The 19,733-nt window shown below is 35.9% G+C and overlaps 1 protein-coding gene across 1 annotated transcript in view; it reads left to right on the forward strand.

Moving 5' to 3' along the window:
- The window catches only part of UVRAG (UV radiation resistance associated), a 286,651-nt gene that overhangs the window by 166,497 nt on the left and 100,421 nt on the right, over positions 1 to 19,733 (forward strand). Inside the window, exon 12 of the mRNA XM_039228691.1 lies at positions 578 to 743. Within this exon, the coding sequence (XP_039084622.1) occupies positions 578 to 743 (166 nt within the window). The remainder of the gene's footprint in view (positions 1 to 577; positions 744 to 19,733) is intronic.

Consider the following 19,733-nt stretch of genomic DNA (forward strand, 5'->3'; position numbering starts at 1 on the left):
TTCCTGTTTAAAATATTTTTCCTCCCTATCCATCCTGTTTCAAACTTCACAGTCTTATTTATGCAACACTGTCTTGTAGATAGTGAGAAAATACCCCAAAAGGATGCATTGTGCCATTTCACTTCACCTTAGTTAGACTTAATGATTGGTACAATAGTACAACAGCACAACTATGTTGCTTATAAAGTTAATGAATACGATGTGTAATTCTCATATAGTGCAATGGGATTGAACCTCTGAAACTAATTTTCACATCATGTAACAGACCAAGTATTATTTCTGTCTTTAAAAATGCCAGGAAAAGTAATGGATATTTGAGTGTATTAAGAACTCTTAGGATAAACATGAAATGTCAATTTCATCACAACAATTATTGAGTAGTAGTTTTAAATATAAATAAAATTTCAAGTCTTGTTAATATGTTTAGATTTTAATAAAATTCATATAATTTAGATGTGATTAATGTTTTAATTACCAGTTATTTCTTAAAATCTCTTGAAATTGATTTATTATGATCTTATAGCTACATTTATAAGGTAAATAGTTATTTTCTTTTCCTCTGCTTTTGAATTTACAGCAAAAGATGATGGAAGCATTGCTGTTGCCCTTGGTTACACTGCACATTTGGTCTCCATGATTTCCTTTTTCCTTCAAGTGCCCCTAAGATACCCTATAATTCATAAGGGATCTAGATCAACAATCAAAGATAATATCAATGACAAACTGACTGAAAAGGAAAGAGAGTAAGTATCTTTCTGTATACTTTTAATATAAGCCAGTTTGAAACATGGAATATATTACAAATATAAAATGTGACCCAGATTATAGTGATTTTTTTGTATATCCTTTGTAAAGTGCTTCATTTAAAAAATACTGTTTTTATATTTGAGAGAGACGGACAGACAGAGACCAAGCATGAGCATGGGAGGGGCAGAAATAGAGGGAGACACAGAATCTGAAGCAGGCTCTAGGCTCTGAGCTGTCAGCAGCACAGAGCCTGATGCAGGGCTTGAACTCATGAGCAGTGAGATCATGACCTGAGCCAAAGTTGGACACTTAACCAACTGAGCCACGCAGGTGCCCCAGTGCTTCATTTCTTTTAAATAGAATGTGGTTATTCATTTAGATTATACTAAGTCCTACACTTCTTAGAATTGCTAATTTTAATTTTAATTGCAAGATTGACTCATTTAATTTGCTTTTGTGAGAACAAGTATTATATACTCTGCATATACTTATGTAGTACCTGTTGCTTGCTAGTCAACAAGTGAAATGATTAAAGATTTGTCAGACAAGCAAGAAGAGCATAAGAGACTCAGCAGCAGGTTGTACATGTCTGAAAAGTGGATTAGTGAACTGGAAGTAGGTCAATAGAAAATATCCTACAAAAGCACGAAGGGAAAAAACGATGGATTATATAGAAAAGTGCTTGACTGACGTAGGACCCAGTAAAAAGGGACAAAAAGTACATATACATACAATACATATACATATAATTGGGGTCACAGAGTGGGAGAAGAAAGCACAGATGGTAATAAATGCAATGTTTAAGAGGTAATGACAGAAGTTTTCAAATTTGACAAAACATATCAAGTATAAATTCTAGAAACATTAACTGCAACTCATAAGTACAAAGCAAATATACTTAGGGAAATTATGTTAAAACAGCTGAAAACCAAAGACAAAGTGAAAATATTAAAAGTAACTAGTAATAAAAGACATATTAGCATCAAAAGAGCAACAATAAGACTGAAAGCAAATTTCTCAGAATCTTTAGGAACCATAAAAGTGATGCAAAGACATTTTAAAAGTGCTATAAAAGAAGGTCGCATGAGTGGCTCAGTTGGTTAGGCATCTGACTTTGGCTCTGGTCATGATCTCATTGCTCAAGGGTTCAAGCCCTGCATTGGGCTCTGTGCTGACAGTTCAGAGCCTGGAGCCTACTTCAGATTCTGTGCCTCTCTCTCTTTCTCTGTCCCTCCCCTGCTCGTGTTCTTTGTGTTCTCTCTCTCTCTCTCTCTCAGAAATAAATAATAAAAATTGTTTAAAAATTTTTTAAGTACTGTAAAACAATAATGCCAGCTTAGAATTCTATAGTTGGTGAATATATCCTTCAAAAATAAAGGCAAAATAAAAGACGTTGAGAAAATGTATCCCAACAGCCTGTGCTAAGGGAAATATAGGTACTAAAGTCAGAATAAAAATAAACATAGCACAGAAACATGGAAATGTGGGAAAGAACAAAGACAATAGAAAGGGTAAGTGTGAGTATATCTAAATTAATTTTGACTACAAAACAAATAGTGTCATAAAATATGAAATACATACATATAAAATATATGTGGAATTATGCATGACTAACACAAAAGTTGGGAAGTGGAAATGGAGTTAAAGTTTTCTAAAATTTTAAAGTAGGGTAAAGATCCTACTTTATAGGGGCATCTGGGTGGCTCAGTCGGTTAAGCGTCCGACTTCAGCTCAGGTCATGATCTCATGGATCGTGAGTTTGAGCCCTGTGTCAGGCTTTCTGCTGACAGCTCGGAGCCTGGAGCCTGCTTTAGATTCTGTGTCTCCCTCTCTCTCTGCCCCTTTCCCGCTCATACTCTGCCTCTCCTTCAAAAATAAGTAAACATTTAAAAAAAAAGTTTATTAAAAAAAGATCCTACATTTAGAGGGCTAAAAAATCAAGGATGCATGTCATAATCTCATAACCACTAAAAGAATTGTTTTGTACAGGCAAATAATTAATAGAGGATACAGGTAGAAAATTTTTTAAATACAGTACTTGATTAATCCAAAACAGGGCAAGAAAAGAAAGGAAAATGAAACTTAAACAAGTGGAACAAACAGAAGACAGATAGTAAATTTGTTCTTATGAACCTGAACTTAAATTCTACAATTACAATAAATGTTACTTATGTGCTACTTAAAAATAAAGATTGTCAGGCTGAATAAAAAAGCTACACTTATCCTGCTTGTAAGACATACCTCAACTATAAGGACATAGAAATATTGAAGATAGAAGAGTAAATAAAGACATATTATATAAATATTATCCATATGACAGCTAAGCTATGACTAGTATCAGACAAAATGAAGTTTAAGGCAATTTAAATAAGTGAGATATTTTATTTTAATACTGTCAGTTACACACACACACACACACACACACACACACACACACACATCCCTAAAAGCATGATTTCAAACATATAGACAGAAATTCACAGAATTTCAAGGAAATCCACAATTATAACAGAGGACTTTATATTTCTTTTTATTAATTATTAAGGAAGCAGATAAAACAGTCAGAATCTAAAAGACTTGCTGGTGCAATAAACTAGACTTTAGTTACAGCTGAAGAATATTGTACCAACAGCTATAAGATATATTCTTTTTTAGATATATGTGAAACATTCACCAAAATTGATTATGCTGGGCCTCAACAAATTTCAAGAGATTTAAATAATTTACAGTATGTTTACTGACCACAGTGGAATTTACTAGAAATCAATAATAAAATCCCCAAATGTATGGATGTTAAAAACAGTGTATTTATGGGTATCTGTGTGGCTCAGTTGGTTGAGCGTCCAACTTTGGCTCAGGTCATGATCTTGCAGTTCATGAGTTCAATGCCTGCATCAGGCTCTGTGCTGACAGCCCAGATTCTGGAGCCTTCTTCAGATTCTGTGTCTCCCTCTCTTTCTGGCCCTCCCCTGCTTGTACTTGTTCACACGTGCACTCTCCCTTTCTATCTCAAAAATAAACATTAAAAAATGTTAAAAAAAAAATAACTGCATACTTCTGTAAAATGTATAGGTCAAAAAAGAACCTATAAAGGAAGTTTGAAATTATTTTTTAACTCAACAATAACAGAATATCGCATATGAAAGCTTGTAAGGTGCAGCTAAATCTGTGCCTAGAGGGAAGTTTATTTCCTTAAATGGGTGTAGTAGAAAAAAAGAAAGATTTACAAATCAGTCATTTAAGTCTCCTAAGTCTCATGATAGCCCTAGAGAAGGAAGTGTTCATTGAGATCTACAAAAGTTGAAAGAAGAAAAGAATAAAGGTAAGAGCAGAAATTAAATGGACAGTTGAACAACAAGGAAGAAAAATACAGGCAGAAGTTCTAGCCCTTGAAACAACTGGGAAATGCATAAGCCCTTAGCAGAACTTATTCAGAAAGAGGAGACAGCAAAACAACTAGTATAAGGGGAAAAAAAAGATGTCACTGTAGATATATGGACATTAAAAGATAAGATGATCTTATAAACAACTTTTTGCTTATCAACATGAAATTCAAATGCAATTGGCTACATTTCTAGAAAAACACAACTTTCCAAAACTCATATATGAATGATTGGAGTTTAGAAAACACTGTACTTGGCTAAAGGGAAGTGGATATAGATGATTCTAGGTAAGTTATTCTCAGCACTGGCTATGCATTATTGTCGTCTGGGGAGCCTTTAAGAATGAACTCCTGACCCCCAGATTTCTGGCTTCTTCCCCAGAAATTCTGATTTAGTTAATAGGGCCCAGACATGAAGTATTTTTTTTTAACCTCCTGAAAGTGATTTTAATGTGCAGTCAGGGTTGAGAACGACTGTTCTAGATTGGGAGACTTTTGTGTTCACAGACATGAAGAAATGAAATAGCCTCCACTGTATTCAGGAAACTGCAAGAAGAGAGGCAGAAAAGATTGGCACCACATGGAAGAATTTAATATTATATCTGGTAAATTTGGAAGAATTTAATATTATATCTGGTAAATCAACGATCCTAAGTAGAGGGCAGGGAATACCTGTATAGTTTAAATCAGTGCCTTTTTTTTGAAAAAACAATTTTTTAATCTTTAATTTTTTTATATATATTTACAGAGGGAGAGAAAGTAGAAGTGGGGGAAGGGACAGAGGGAGAGAATCTTAAGCAGGCTCCACACTCAGCACAGAACCCAGTTCCGGGCTTGGTCCCATGACCCTGGGATCATGACCTGAGCTGAAATCAGGAGTCGGACATTCAACTAATAGAGCCACCCAGGCCCTTTATTGTATTTTTAATTATTTTTATTGAAGTATAACTGACATAACAGTGTTATGTAAGTTTCAGGTGTATAGTATAATGATTCAACAATTCCGTACATTTCTCAGTGCTCAACATGAATATGCTCTTAATCCCCTTTATGTATTTAGCCCTTCCTTTACCTCCCCTCTCACAGCAACTGCCAGTTTGTTCTCTGTATTTAAGAGTCTATTTTTTGTTTGTCTCTTTTTCTTTGTTTGTTAATTTGTTTCTTAAATTCCACGTATGAGTAAAATCATACAGTATTTGTCTTTCTCTGACTGATGTATTTCACTTAACACTGTACCCTATAGGCCCATTCATGTTGCAAATGGCAAGATCTCATTCTTTTTTACAGCTGAGTAATATTCCGTTGTACATATATATACCACATCTTCTTTATCCCTTCATCTACCAATGGACACTTGGGTTGCTTCCATAACTTAGGTATTATAAATAATGCTGCAGTAAACACAGGTGTACATATATCTCTCAAATTGATATTTTTGTTTTCTTTGGGTAAACATCCAGTGGTAGGATTGCTAGATCATATGATATTTCTATTTTTGTTTTGAGTAACCTCCATACTGTTTTCCATAGTGGCTTTACCAATTTGCATTCCCACCAACAGTGCATGAGGGTTCCTTATTCTCCATAACCTCACCAACACTTATTTCTTATGTTTTTGATTTTAGCCATTCAGATAGATGTAACATGATATCTCTATGTAGTTTTAATTTGCACTTCTGTGATTATTAGTGATGTAGAGCATCTTTTCATGTGTCTGTTAGCCATCTGTGTGTCTTCTTTGGAAACATGTTTATTCAGATCTTCTGCCCATTTTTAATTGGATTATTCCTGGTTTTCGCTGTTGAATCGTAGAAGTTCTTTATATTTTTTAGATAGTAACCCCTTATCAGATATGTTACTTGCAAATGTCTTCTCCCATTCTGCCTTTTTGTTTTGTTGATGGTTTACTTCTAGGTTTTGTTGATGGTTTACTTTTTATTTTGGTGTAGTCCCAGTCGTTTAGTTTTGCTTTTGTTTCCCTTGCTTTAGGAGACATATCTTGAAAAATGTTCCTATGGTTGATATCAAAGAAATTGCTACTTGTGTTTTTATCTAGTTTTTTGGTTTCAGGTCTCACATTTAGGTCTTTAATCCATTTTGAGTTTATATTTGTATATGGTGTAAAAAAGTGGTTTAGTTTCATTCTTTTGCATGTAGCTCTTCAGTTTTTCCAACACCATTTATTGAAGAGACTGTCTTTTCTCCATTATATATTCTTGCCTCCTTTGTCATAGATTAATTAATTGACCATGTAAGTGTGATGCACAAAAGTTTCAAATTTTGATTGGGCCTAATTTGTCTCTCTCTCTTTTTTTTTTTTTTTTTTGCTGTTTCTAGTGCTTTTGGTTTCGTATCTAAAAATCTATTGCCATATCCAAGGTTGTGAAGATTTGCCCCCCTTTTTGGTAAAGTTTTATCATTTTATCTCTTATATTTAGGTCTTTGACCCATTTTGAGTTAATTTTTGTATATGGTTGGAGGGGTCCAACTCCATTCTTTTACACGTGGATATCCAGTTGTCTTTGCACCATGTGTTGAAGAGACTATTCTTTCCTCATTGAATGGCCTTGGCACACTTTTTGAAAGTCAATTAGCCATAGATTATTTCTGGATTCTCAGTTGGTCCATTAGTCTATTCGTCTGTTCTTTTGCCAATACCATAATAAGTTGAAATTGACAAGTGTGAATCCTCCAACTTTATTTTTCTTTTTCAATATTGCTCTGGCTATTCAGGGCCCCTTGCAATTCCCTATCAATTTGAGATTATCTTTTCTGTTTCTGCAGAAAAGTCCTTTTAATAAGCTGTTAGATTCAATTTCCTAGTATTTCATTGAAGATTTATGCATCTGTATTCATAAGGGATATTGATCTATAGTTTTCTTATGATGACTTTGTCTGGCTTTTGCATCAGGGTAATAGAGGCCTCATAGAATGCATTAGGAAGAGTTCCTTTCTCTTCTGTGTTTTGGAAGAATTCGAGGATTACTGTCAATAGTTGCCTCATATATTTTGGAGCTCTGTTGTTTGGTGCTTCTGTTTTTAGTTGTTATTTCTTCTCAATGAATCAACCCTTTCATTGATATATAATGACCTTCTTTGCTTTTTGTAAAAATTTTGAGCAAAAGATTGTTTCTTCTATACTATTGGTATAGCCACCCCAACTTTGTTTTGGTTACTATTGGCATGGAACATCTTTTCATTTCGAACCTATATTTGTGTCTTTGGATCTATAAGGAATCTCTTATAAGGAGCATATAGTTGGATCATTTTTTTTTAATCCATTCTGCAAATCTCTGCCTTTTGATTGGAGAGTTTATAATCTATTTACATTTAATATAATTGTTTGTATTGCTGTTTGTTTTCTGTATTTCTTCTGCTTTTTTTTTTGTTCTTCATTTTTTCCATTACTCTCTCCCCCTTTTTTGGTATACCATTTTGATTCAGTATACATTTTTTATTTGGCATACCATTTCCTTTTCAGTATATTTTTAAGATTTTTTTTATTCATTATTTTGGGGATCATGGTTAATATCCTTTATTTATAATAGTCTAGTTTGAATTAATACCAGATTAGCTTTAATAGCATACAAAACTCTGCTTCTCTATACCTCTGTCCTCCCACCTTTCTGTTGTTATTGTCACAAATTACATCTGTATACATTGTGTGCCCATAATACTGTCTTTTTTAAAATTTACCTATGCAGTTATCTTTACTAGTGATCTTTATTTCTTTGTACAGCTTTGAGTTTGTCTGACGTCCTTTCTTTTCTTTTTTCCCATTTTTTTTTTTCAGTGCTGGTATTTTTTTTAATGGGAAGATAAAGAAATAAAGGAACTTTATCGAGTATTGCCTTTCTAGATAGCATGGTTTATCATTATTTATTGCAAAGCTGTATGCTTTCATTATGTGTAACTCAGAGTATAAATTAAATTCATGACCTTTATTTAACAAAAAAATTATATAAAAATTGAAACAAGATAGTATCCCATGTGTAAATTTAAATTCAGTCTTAAAATAATTAATTGATATCCTTTCTTTTTAACATGAATGCCTTAGCCCTTGTTTCTTGCTTGCAGTGAGCCTAATGATCAGCTAGAGGTAAAAGCCTGGGCTCTTCTCAGGTCTTTTTTGAGTATGCATCCTATTCTGGGCATGTATGGATCTTCTGTCTTCCCCATTATATATGGGCACTTTTGAAAACACTAATTTCCTGCAGAAACTCTCCCCAGCTTTACCTCCCAGGCTTTAGACAATCTGTTACATGTCTCATCCTTGATCTTTTGCACAAGGAGGCTGTGGGATTTGTTTGCCTGACATCTTGAACAATGTCCTCTGTCTTTCACTCGGAGTGAGTAGTTCTGACTAGGCAAAACCAAGGCAAGTGCCTTGCATTTGTACTTCAAGTAGCCCCAGACAAGATAGGACAGACAAACATAAAGTTTTTTAGAATAAAATCTGCGTGGCTCCCTTTGCACTGGGGATCAAAGCCCCACACTAGCAGGCTGCTGTTTTCACCACTGCTCAGTTGGGAAGGGAGTAGGAACAGTATAAGTAGAAATTCCGTGAAGCTTTCCTCTTGATTTTGATTTTGATTTTCCTTTTCCTTGATTCATTGTTCAGCCTGGTGTTGTACACTCTTGACTTTTTCCAGAGTTTTAGTAAAGTTGATTCTAACAGTTTTTGCTAAAAAAAAAAAAATATTTCTCTGGAGGGACAAGTCGTTAAATCTACCTACCCCCCATTTTTGTTGACATCATTCCATTTGTTTAATGGTGAAACACTTTACTAATCGATAAAGAGACCAATGATTTTAATTAAGCATGAACACATAAGATCACCTTGTAGTTTTGAGCACAGTCACCCCTCCCAACCTTCCCTAGGTTCCATCTTAAAATTTTTTTAAATGTCTTATTTATTTTTGAGAGAGAGAGACAGCATGAGCAGGGGAAGGTCAGAGAAAGAGGGAGACACAGAATCTGAAGCAGGCTCCAGGCTCTGAGCTAGCTGTAAGCACAGAGCCTGACACAGGGCTTGAATCCACAAACCATGAGATCATGATCTGAGCCGAAGTCGGTTGCTTAACCGACTGAGCCACCCAGGCACCCCTTGTGTTACCCATTTCTTTGGAAGCCACAAGAACCACAGGAATTGCATTTTTGTGAATTAATTTTGTATTTTACCTCTATATTCCCCCTTTCCAGAAACATATATTGTATTTTATTGATTCTAATATAAATATTTTTGACATTTTGATATTGCTAAAAATGAGGTACATCTTATAATTAATGGCATGCCGTATTATGATTGAGAGCATTTATCTGGCTGTCTCAGATTTTATAAACTATCAAATATTTTAGGTGACTTTATGCTCTTTAGTAAAACTTCTTATCCTTTTTGGAACAACATAGATATACAAACATATAAATAAAAGTAAATGTATTGATTATGCTTGTTAATTATATCAGTCTCTCAGTTATTCTTAGCCTGAATCACTGAAGAACAGACTGGCCTGGGTTTTTTTTCCCGAGTATATCAGTGTTGATGTAAACTTTCCCAGGTTATTAGGTGGAATCAGGTCTTCACGGGAGATGGAAAATAGGAATTGAATGGCTCATTGGGTATATTATACTTGTAATCAGCCTAGGAATCTTCAGCCTCTTTGTCCTGATTACCTGTCTTCTCTGGCTGTTGGCATGTGAGATAGTGGAGTTCGGAGTCCTAGTTAGCCAATTTTGCTGGGTGGGTGTGGGGAGACTAGTTCTTTCCTTTGTCTGGTCTGTTTGAAACACAGGTTTGGACTGATGCCTTGCCTAAGCTATTATTGTGCACCTGCATGTATACTGTAAAGGGAAACTCTGAAATCTTTGCTGCTTTCATTTTGAGGCTCAGACCACAAAACACGAAGGAATGTAACCAGAATCCACCCACAATGTTCTTTTACCCTTTATTTCTCCTTTCACTGAGGACTGAAAAGTAGGTTTTAAAGTGGTTTTTTAAATGAAATGTGTTAGCCATTGTTATTTTGCTACTTAATTGTCTGCTGGATGATATATTCTGAATGGATTCCTGAAACAATCATTGAATTAGGTTAGGACATAGCTGTCAGAGCATATGGCTTTTTCAAGCCCTCAAAAAATGTCTTCACGTTTTTGTTTTATTCTCAGAAGGAGTGGTATAATTGGCAGGCACTTTTGAAACATCCTGACTTGTCCGTAACAAGGCTTTTATGAATCTCTAAAAGATGATTAACTATTTTTCTGTAATGGAATTATTGGAACCTTAGAGACATGTTAATGCAGCGAGTCCCATTTCTTTGATTGTTTTGTTCTAATGTTTATCCCTAGATCGTGGCTAAAACTCTACGCATTGCCTTTTTTACCTGGCTGATTCTGATTTCTTTTAGAGACAGAAATTTTAGAGTGTAAAGAAATTGTGATATGTCCAAAAACAGATAATATTGGGGCCCAGATCATAGTCATTGCATGTGGGTGGACCTCATGCTCATGAGAGAAGGGATGGTCTGTTTTAATGATCTAACACCTTTTCTGTGAGTGACTGCATAAGGCAGTCACATGTACTTATATATTAAGGGATTGGCCAGACAGGTTCCAGTCCTGTGACTAGAGTCTTTTATTTTTCTTGCAGACACCTTGGTATGTCTAGATGTTTATGGAGGCCCCCCCCCTTCATCATAACTAGATTGCATTTTGCCAGGAAGGAAGAGACAAAGGAATTTGCAGGGTGGCAGTGAGTTGAGCGGTTTCCTATCTCTGTATCCATTCAGCCTACTTTTCGACTCAGCAACACTGACTTTTCCTGAATAAATGAATGAGAATTTTTCTAATGGTGTCCTTGAAGCAATTAGGATACCTTGAACCTTGCTTGCAAAGAAATAAATTCTCTATAGAAATAGACCTGCACCTGTGTTTCATTGGTGTAAAGCTTATATTGAAAATATAACTGTTTTCTGACTGCTGTACTTCTGCATCTTCATTTCTGTCCTTACCTGCTTCGGACACAGTTAACCACCTCTTGACACGTCTTGTATTAAGACTTATAGACTCTTTCCTATAAAAGTCCTCAGCTTTTGTTTGTTAATCAAGCTGTTTTAATGCAGAGAGTTCAGAAATGGTTGCTGTTCTCACTAAATTAGCATCTGTTTGCTTTCATAGCATCCAATTAAATCTGGTGGCCTCCTTCCAGAAGTGGAGATTTTCACATCATGCTTAGGCTTCAGTGCTGTGGCTTTCATTTTCAACTCTTCTACTGTTTATCTTATAAATTAGAACATTCTTTATGGCCTTTCATTTTCATTTTATTATAGATTGTTGCTGAGATGCCGGCATTTAGAGCACTCAGTGCCCTAAACCTCAGACCTTTAAATTTGAACAGTGAGAGTGATGACTGGAGGCAGTAGGTGGACCAAATACTTTGGTATTTTTAAAAAAATTTCCCTTGCTGTGTCACTTAAAAGTATAATAATCAAACAAATAATTTTCAGGGCGACTAATATTACTGAAATGAATGAAATTATTCCTCCAGATTTTCCACTTGATTACAGGAATGTGACCAAGGATGAAAAATCTCCGTTCATGAGAAAACTTGCCCAAATGTCTGTAGTCCAACTCCAGTAGAACTACCTAAGGGAACACTGTGGAACAGAAAATGAAGATGGAAAAAAATGTTTATGTCCATGCGGAATTATAGATTTGTTGTATTTTAGAACCAGCCAGACAAGAGTATTATTAGATCAGATGATTTAACCCTTCATTTCACAAAGGGAGCAGCAGGTTGAGAGATGAAGAGAGGTCATGTAACAAGTTAACTAGGCATTCACTTTGATATGGCCCCCTGAGGAAAGCAAGCCCAGAAGATGATATGCTGACCATAAGTGTAGTACTTCTACACAGACGTTTAGGGGATGAAAGAGGTGTGTTTATCAAAAAGGGGCTGTACCTTAGACTGAAATAACCCGTTTCCTGATTTAGGGAAATCTCTCTGGTGAAAATGCCATGATGTGAATTCCTGTCTGTTAAGTAGAGTCACTATGTCAAGTTCTCATTGGAAATGAAATTACTGGGGTGTCAGGTGTTTTTCGTGAGCATCTGACTTCGGTTCAGGCCATGATCTTGCGGTTCACAAGTTCGAGCCCCGCATCGGGCTCTGTGCTGACAGCTCAGAGCCTGGAGCCTGCTTTGAATCCTGTAGCCCCCTCTCTCTCTGCCCCACCCCTCACTTGCATTCTGTCTCTGTCTCTCCCTCTCAAAAATAAATAAACATTTAAAAAGTTAATTACTGAAGTCCATTTGTCAGTTGGTTCACTTGACATTTGCTTTTCTCTAAAAGGTACGATGCAAAATGCCTCTTTCCTTCTCTCTGCCTCAATTTACTTAAATTTGGTGGCTTTTTGTTTCAGTTTTTATTTCTAATGGTTAACCATTTGTTTTAATGATTTTATTTCTTTTTTTAATTTTTTTTAATGTTTTATTTATCTTTTGAAAGAGAGATAGAGACAACATGAGCAAAGGAGAGTCAGAGAGAGAGGGAGTCACAGAATCTGAAGACAGGCTCCAGGTTCTGAGCTGGCTGTGAGCACAGAGCCCGACGCGGGGCTTGAACCCACAAACCGTGAAATCATGACCTAAGCCGAAGTTGGACACTTAACTGACTGAGCCACCCAGGCACTCCCTAATGATTTTATTTCTAATGACATAACTTCCAATGATACAAAGTACTAATTGGACTTACATGGGCTTCACCTTTTACAACCGAGCAACTGTGGAAATGTCCTCTCTGAGTCTTGGTTTGCTCTGTGTAATACCTGTGCCACTGGATTATTATGAAGATTAAATGAAGCACAGTGCTTGGCACGTAGAAGATACTCAATAAAATCTTGCGACTCCTATTTTGTATACATTCAACCTTGCAACAGGAGTTCCACACAGCCAGTAATCTTTTTACTAAATGTAGATGCTGAAGGAAAGGCAGGCCTAAGAAAAGGTTAAGGAAAATTAAAAATGAGATCCAGGAGCACAGTATATATTTTCTTTTATAGTAACACCACAAGGCACATCGTCTTTCCGTCAGTGGTGTGAGTGCAAAGGACTAATGAGGGTCCCCAGAGTGCAGGGGAAAACTCGCAGGTCTGGAGGCTTGTCTCTTACTTCTGTGTAGGGAGGTTGGTGCCTAATATCTACTAACAAGTCAAACAAGTGTCTGTATCTTAGAAGCTATCAGTTTAGTGAGTGCTGAAGCCCTTATTCTTAAAAGGAAAATAGAGCATGCTCAAACAAGTTGGTTTCCAGCCTGGCCTGCTGCGTACTTGTTGGGTCTTATCCCAGCTCCCTCGTAATTCATAACCTGTGCTTCAGTCAAACTGTTGGTTTCCATATATATTACTTTTTTTTCACCTCGATAGTCTTTGCCTTTGCTGTTCTGCTTATCTGGAATGCCTGGAATTGTACATAGAACCTTTCTCTTATTATCTAAAACTTTCCTCGTATATTCTTTCTTGATTCCCCAGTTTGGTGTACTCTCATAGCCTTCCTTAATCCCATGGGCCGTTCTCTCTCAGTAGTATCTCAGAAATGCAGTGAAGTTATATATACTCTCTTCATTTAACAATAGCCCAGTGATACAAGTGGTGTGCTAGAGTCGTCCTGGTCTTACCTGAAATGTTTTCAGTGTAGAAAGTGCATCCTACTTGGCATCAGACTTACTCCGTTGCCTTGCAGAGAGCCTTGTATTGTGTAGACACTCCATAAATATTTCTTGAATTAAGAGAGCAAAAGGGATGTTCAGTTTTTGCAAACGCTATTAAGTAATCTGACACTCCACACCATAGGCCCATAGTTTTAACTCTAGATGCTCTCTGGCCAGGACAATCATAATTTCATATGGTCCCCCAGGACAATGGCAAGCTATTAACTTCAGTGCCTGCTGTAACCCAAGGCACCGGCAGCAGTGCTGATGGGGTTGTGTTCAGGAGCGAGAGCAACAAGTATGTTTTAAAATGAGGGATCCCCACGGAAATTTAAGCAGGAGCGATCAACAAAATAAAAATGCAGAAGGTGGTTGCTGGGTGAGACAGGAAATGAACACCTTGTGAAGATTAGGCATTCCACCAAGGGAAGGGAAATGTGGGAAATGAATCTGAAGTAATTGTGCAGCTATTTCATTGCTGACACTTGGAAGCAGATTGTTGTGTGCGTTGTTTTTAATGAAGTGTGTTTTTATAGTGCTGATGTTATTATCTGGATGAGGAAGTCTTCTCTAGTATTATTGTCATCTCAGCTTTCTGCAACCAACTAAATTAAAATACAGTAATGTAATGGGACAGCGGGATAAAAAAGAAAACCAGATGACTCTGACATGTGACCCCAACTTGAACTTAGTGCTTTTCTCGTTTGCAATGTACCAAAATCAGAATAGAGATTCAGTGTAATGCTTGGCAGAGTTGGTGGGGGTGGATAATATATTTAGTTTAATAGAGGACTATGTCATGGTGTCATGGGGTAAAGATTGTTCCATTATTAGAACGTGAGAAATCAGTATTTCTTAACAGTGCATCAGTGAGCTCTATGACTATCAGATAGTCCATGGATGGACTTTTTGGAGTCTATCAATATGTATCATATGACAACATAGATGCTTTGGGCTCTGATGTAAATTAATCATTTACTGTAATAAATAAGACTTTATTTTGTTGGTGTTACACTCAAAGTAGTACTGTTCTTTTCTTTCAGTTTTATATGTTTGATTTTTTTGGTAGGCAAGTCATGAGGGATATCAATGAGGGATATCAAGCCAGACAGTTTGGAGTTGGTGACTTGTGGATGCTTCTGTTTTTCGGAAGGAATAAATATGTGGAAAGAATAAGAAAATTATTTTTAGGTAGATGTAAGCTTATTTTAACTTCCCAAAACATCTCATGATAATAGTTCTTTGGACAGTTTTCTGAGGATAACATTTATGTCCTGGATAATAGTATTGTAAAAGAAATTTATGTCATTCTTTTAACCAGATAGTTTTATTTGCTGCCATAGTTTAATACTTCTCCTTTAGGATAATTTATAACTAATAAGATCACCAAATATAAATTCTCAATTAGATTAAATGATCTAATCAGTTGGTTTTCATAGTATTTTTCTTCTCTAGTTCCTTGAAATGTAAAATTAATATGAGTTAATTCATATATAGTTAAATCACGAGAGCTTAATTATAAAAGGGTTACGTTACAGCAAGGCCAAACCACATATTGAGGACTAGTACATATTGGTTACTGCTCAAGATGCTGCCATGAAGTAAAATCATTCAACTGCGGAAGTCACGTCAAGAATGGACAGTGGGTGGAATGGGGTTGAGTGGGGGTCAGCCAGCAAAGGCAAGCATGAAAAGGTGGACCCTAAACATCTGAGCTTCTGGGTTTAGAAGAGGATTATGAGATGTTCCAGCTAAGGCTGGATCCAATAGGACACTTACACTGGCACAAAAGAGGTATTGCTCATTTCCACTGACCAGAGCTTCCGGCTCCTCGCCTAGCCTTGTAAGTGACTGCACTTTAAGTTGCCCAGCAGTTTTCTTTTAGCAGAAATAAGAGAAGGAAAACTTTGTATTTACATCTTTAGTCTACATAAAAATACAAATTACTCTCAATGTCAATTCGCTGTAAGTGGTTAATATCAGTATACATTTATTCATGTATTCAGAGCATAGCAATATATCTTGATAAAGTGTTTTGGAGCACAGGTTGGTTATAATAAATATATGACTAATTTGACTTAAACATATAGTCACTTTTATATATGTATCCAACAGGAATAAACCATATTGGTATTTAAATAATAAAAATTGCGTATTCTAAATTTAGAAAAGGAGAAACCATAGCTTTCCCATTTCAGGCTCTTGAAAGAACTTCAGCATTAAGCACACCTTGAACCAGTTTATTTCACTTCACCATCCTTAGCATACTCTTCTGAAAATGAAGGTAATGGCTTTAAAGAAATGTGAGGAATAAAAGAGAATTTATATAAAATTACCATTTCATATAATAGTCATTCAGTCAATATTTATCCACTGAATGAATGCACATAGTAGTCTCAGCATTGCTTTCTTTCCCATCAACCTTAACTTTTTAATCTTAAATTTCATTCCAATAGAAACAAAAGATGAAAGTCCTTAGCTTTCACTTTGGAAAGGATCTCTTAAATAAATCACAGAAACACACAGACCATATTATGAGAAATCCATAAATTTGTTTTTCGTTAAAAAAAAAACTTGTTTAAGAGGTGCCTGGGTGGCTCAGTTGGTGAAACTTCTGACCTGCTTGCAGCTCCGGTTATGATCTCATGGTTTCGTGAGTTCAAGCCCTGAGTCAGGCTTCTCTCCCTCTCTCTGCCTCTCCCCAACTTGTGCTGTATATGTCTCTCCCAAAATAAATAAACTTAAAAAAAAAAAGCTTGGGGGTACCTGGGTTGCTCAGTTGGTTAAGTGTCCAACTTCTTAGGTCATGATCTCAAGGTTTGCAAGTTTGAGCCTCATATCAGGCTCTCCGGTGTCAGCACAGAGCCCATTTTGAATCCTCTGTTCCCCTCTCTCTCTGCCCCTCCCCTGCCTGTTCTCTCTCTCTCTCTCTCTCTCAAAATAAATAAATATTTTTTAAAAACTTATTTAAAACAAAACATATGATGATGAAAAGGCAAGCTACATATCAGAAGATATTTCCTTTTTTTAAAATTTTTGTATTGTTTTTCTTTATTTTTGAGAGAGAGAGAATGAGTGGAGGAGGGGCAGAGAGAGAGGGAGACACAGAATCGAAAGCAGGCTCCAGGCTCTAGGCTCTGAGCTGTCAGCACAGAACTTGATGTGGGGCTCAAACTCGGAAACCAACTGAGCCACCCAGGCTCCCCATTAGAAGATATTTTCTAGCACGTAAATTGACCAGGGGTCAGTATCTAGAATATATAAGTAAAACCTGTATGTTATCAGTAAGAAAAGGAGCAGTCAATCCAACAGAAATATGGAGATAGTATATATTACATACTATGTATAACATAGTATGTTAAGAAGAGCAAGCTCAAAATGTCTAATAATGTTAGAAAAAAATACTCAGCCTCAGGAAAATGCAAATTATTACCAGAAGAGAGACAAACCTGTCAAAAAGAGAATGTCTGTTTTAGTAACTAATTTGGTGAGCATTTAGAGGAGAAAGAGCTCTCATCCTTTGTGAGGATTTCAGTTTATCTCTTTCAGAGGACAATTTGACAGTACAGTTAAATCTGCACAACCCTTTCTCTACAGCCTTACTCCTGGATATATACTGGACTCTTGAGCTGCCTTTATATGTATGCGGTCTACAAATGTCTGTTGTTTCTGTATTATATAGATTATTAAACAGATTATCTCTAGGTTACCTCTATTCTGTATCCAAATTATTTACAATTATATAGCCAGCATTTAATTTTCTTAAAGTGCCTCTATAGTTTTATACTGTTCCTTTTAGAACCTTCATTACTATAAAACATTCTTTACTTTTACAATTATTTCATGTAAGCCTAGAATATGTGTTTCTTCATTTATAGCTGCTTCCGTCTTTCTCACTGTGAACACAGGGTTGATGTGGGTGGTTACTTTTTCTCATAATTCATATCATTTCCATATACCAGTTCTTGATTGGTTTTAAGTTTATAGCAGTAGTTCTCCTGATTTCCTTTAGAGCAAATAATGATGTTAATAATGCCTAGAATCTTGAGTCCTACTCATTTGTATTATTGGAAACCTTTTTAAACGACTTACAAAGGAATTAATTTTTCCCATGCTGCTTGTTAGGACTCTCATTAACGTAAATGATGGCTCCCAAGTTCATGGTGTGGAGAGTCTAGTGATGAAATCCTAGAAGTGTTAACTGTAGTAAGTTCTAGAAATTTACTGCACTCAGTTAATTAAACACACCAATAAGCAACTGGAGCATTTTATTATTTTAATTTGTATAAGTATAAGGTTGGTAAGCTAATGAGAAGTGGCAGGTCTCTTGGAGTTTGATTGACACCTGTACTTAAACTCTTTTAAATGTGTAGATGATGAATGAATTTATTGAGACAACTTACGTTGTAAGATATTCCATACAGCAAATATTTATTTTTGAGTGTGCAGTAGCATCATTTTGTCCTTTCCGGCTTTAAAAAATTACTTGCTAGAGGAAAAACTTTTTAGAATCCATCCCTTAGTATTGGGTTTGCTAAATATTATTCTGTGTGAGAGAGACAGTATTAATTATGGTCTCTGCATAAATCACAAAATGGGAGATTCATAAATTGGTTGAAAAGCAGTTTGGCAAATAGCCTGCTATTTTCCCTCGGAGATTTTTAGGGGAAATGTTGGTAGTATTCCATCCTAAGAGGATATAGATTGGGTATATTTAATTATAAGAAGTTACCCTTCCCATTTTGTATCAGTTTGGGGGGAGCCGACTTACCTTTTTAGTATGTAATTCGGAATAAATACTTAACTCAATTTTGTATTATTAAGTTCAAATTCAAAGTCAAGACTTAGGGTATCAGAATCATAAATGCACAAATGAAACTGTTCACCTTTTTATTCATTCATCAGATGCTTAGTAAGTCTGTACTGTGCAACAGACATTGTTCTAGGTCTTTGGAAAGTCGTATGAGCAGCATCAGCAATTAAAACAATCATTTTTTCCACTTTAAAATAAATGATTAGTTTAAAATCAATACTGTAAATACTGAGTGTCTGCTATCTGCTCTATGAATAGACTATGCTAGATGGTTTTACAGAACAGATACAGAGCAAGCTTCTTATTTAACTCAAGAAATAACAAAAATTACCTTATTTCATGTTGTTTATTCAGTAACATTTCTTTCTTTACCTGGTATGCCCTTGTCTTGAACAAATTGCAGAATTAATTAGGCATTCCCCTGGGAGAGCAAGAAAGACCATTAAATCTGAGCAAATAAAGATGTGGCTGGTTGATCGGTGATTTGGGAACAATCTTAACAGTCATTTTATTGTTAAGAGTAAAGGACTGGGGGTCCATGGGGGTTCAGTCAGTTAAGCATCTGACTCTTGATTTCAGCTCAGGTCATGAACTCACAGTTTGTGAGTTTGAGCCCTGCATCAGGCTCTGCACTGATAGCACAGAGGCTGCTTGGGATTCTCTCTCTCCCCTCCTCTCTCTGTTCCTCTCTGGCTTGTGTTCTCTCTCTCTCTCTCTCTCTCAAAATAAATAAATAAGCCTTTAAAAAAAAGTAAATGACTGATTATTAGCTAGAAAGTACATTTTAAAGTTTTGGGACCAACTTAAAAGTTACTTTGCTCAGAATATCATTTACTTTAGTGGCTTTTCAAGTGAAAATAACATTATGCTTAAATGATCCAGTGCTTATTCCCTGCAAAAATATACTAACATCAGGATCTGTTTGTTTGACAAGATTATTTCAAAGGAACATTAAATAGCGTTTATCTGCTCAAACCAAGGCAATGAAACAAAAGGTTACAAATATTAAATTAGAAATCCCATGATTTAGGTACACCTGAGTGGCTTAGTCAGTTGAGCATACAGCTGAGTGTAGAGCCTGCTTGAGAT

The sequence above is a fragment of the Hyaena hyaena genome, unplaced genomic scaffold (assembly GCF_003009895.1).
Source record: "Hyaena hyaena isolate Hyena2069 unplaced genomic scaffold, ASM300989v1 scaffold_34, whole genome shotgun sequence".
NCBI classification, from domain to species: Eukaryota; Metazoa; Chordata; class Mammalia; order Carnivora; family Hyaenidae; genus Hyaena; species Hyaena hyaena.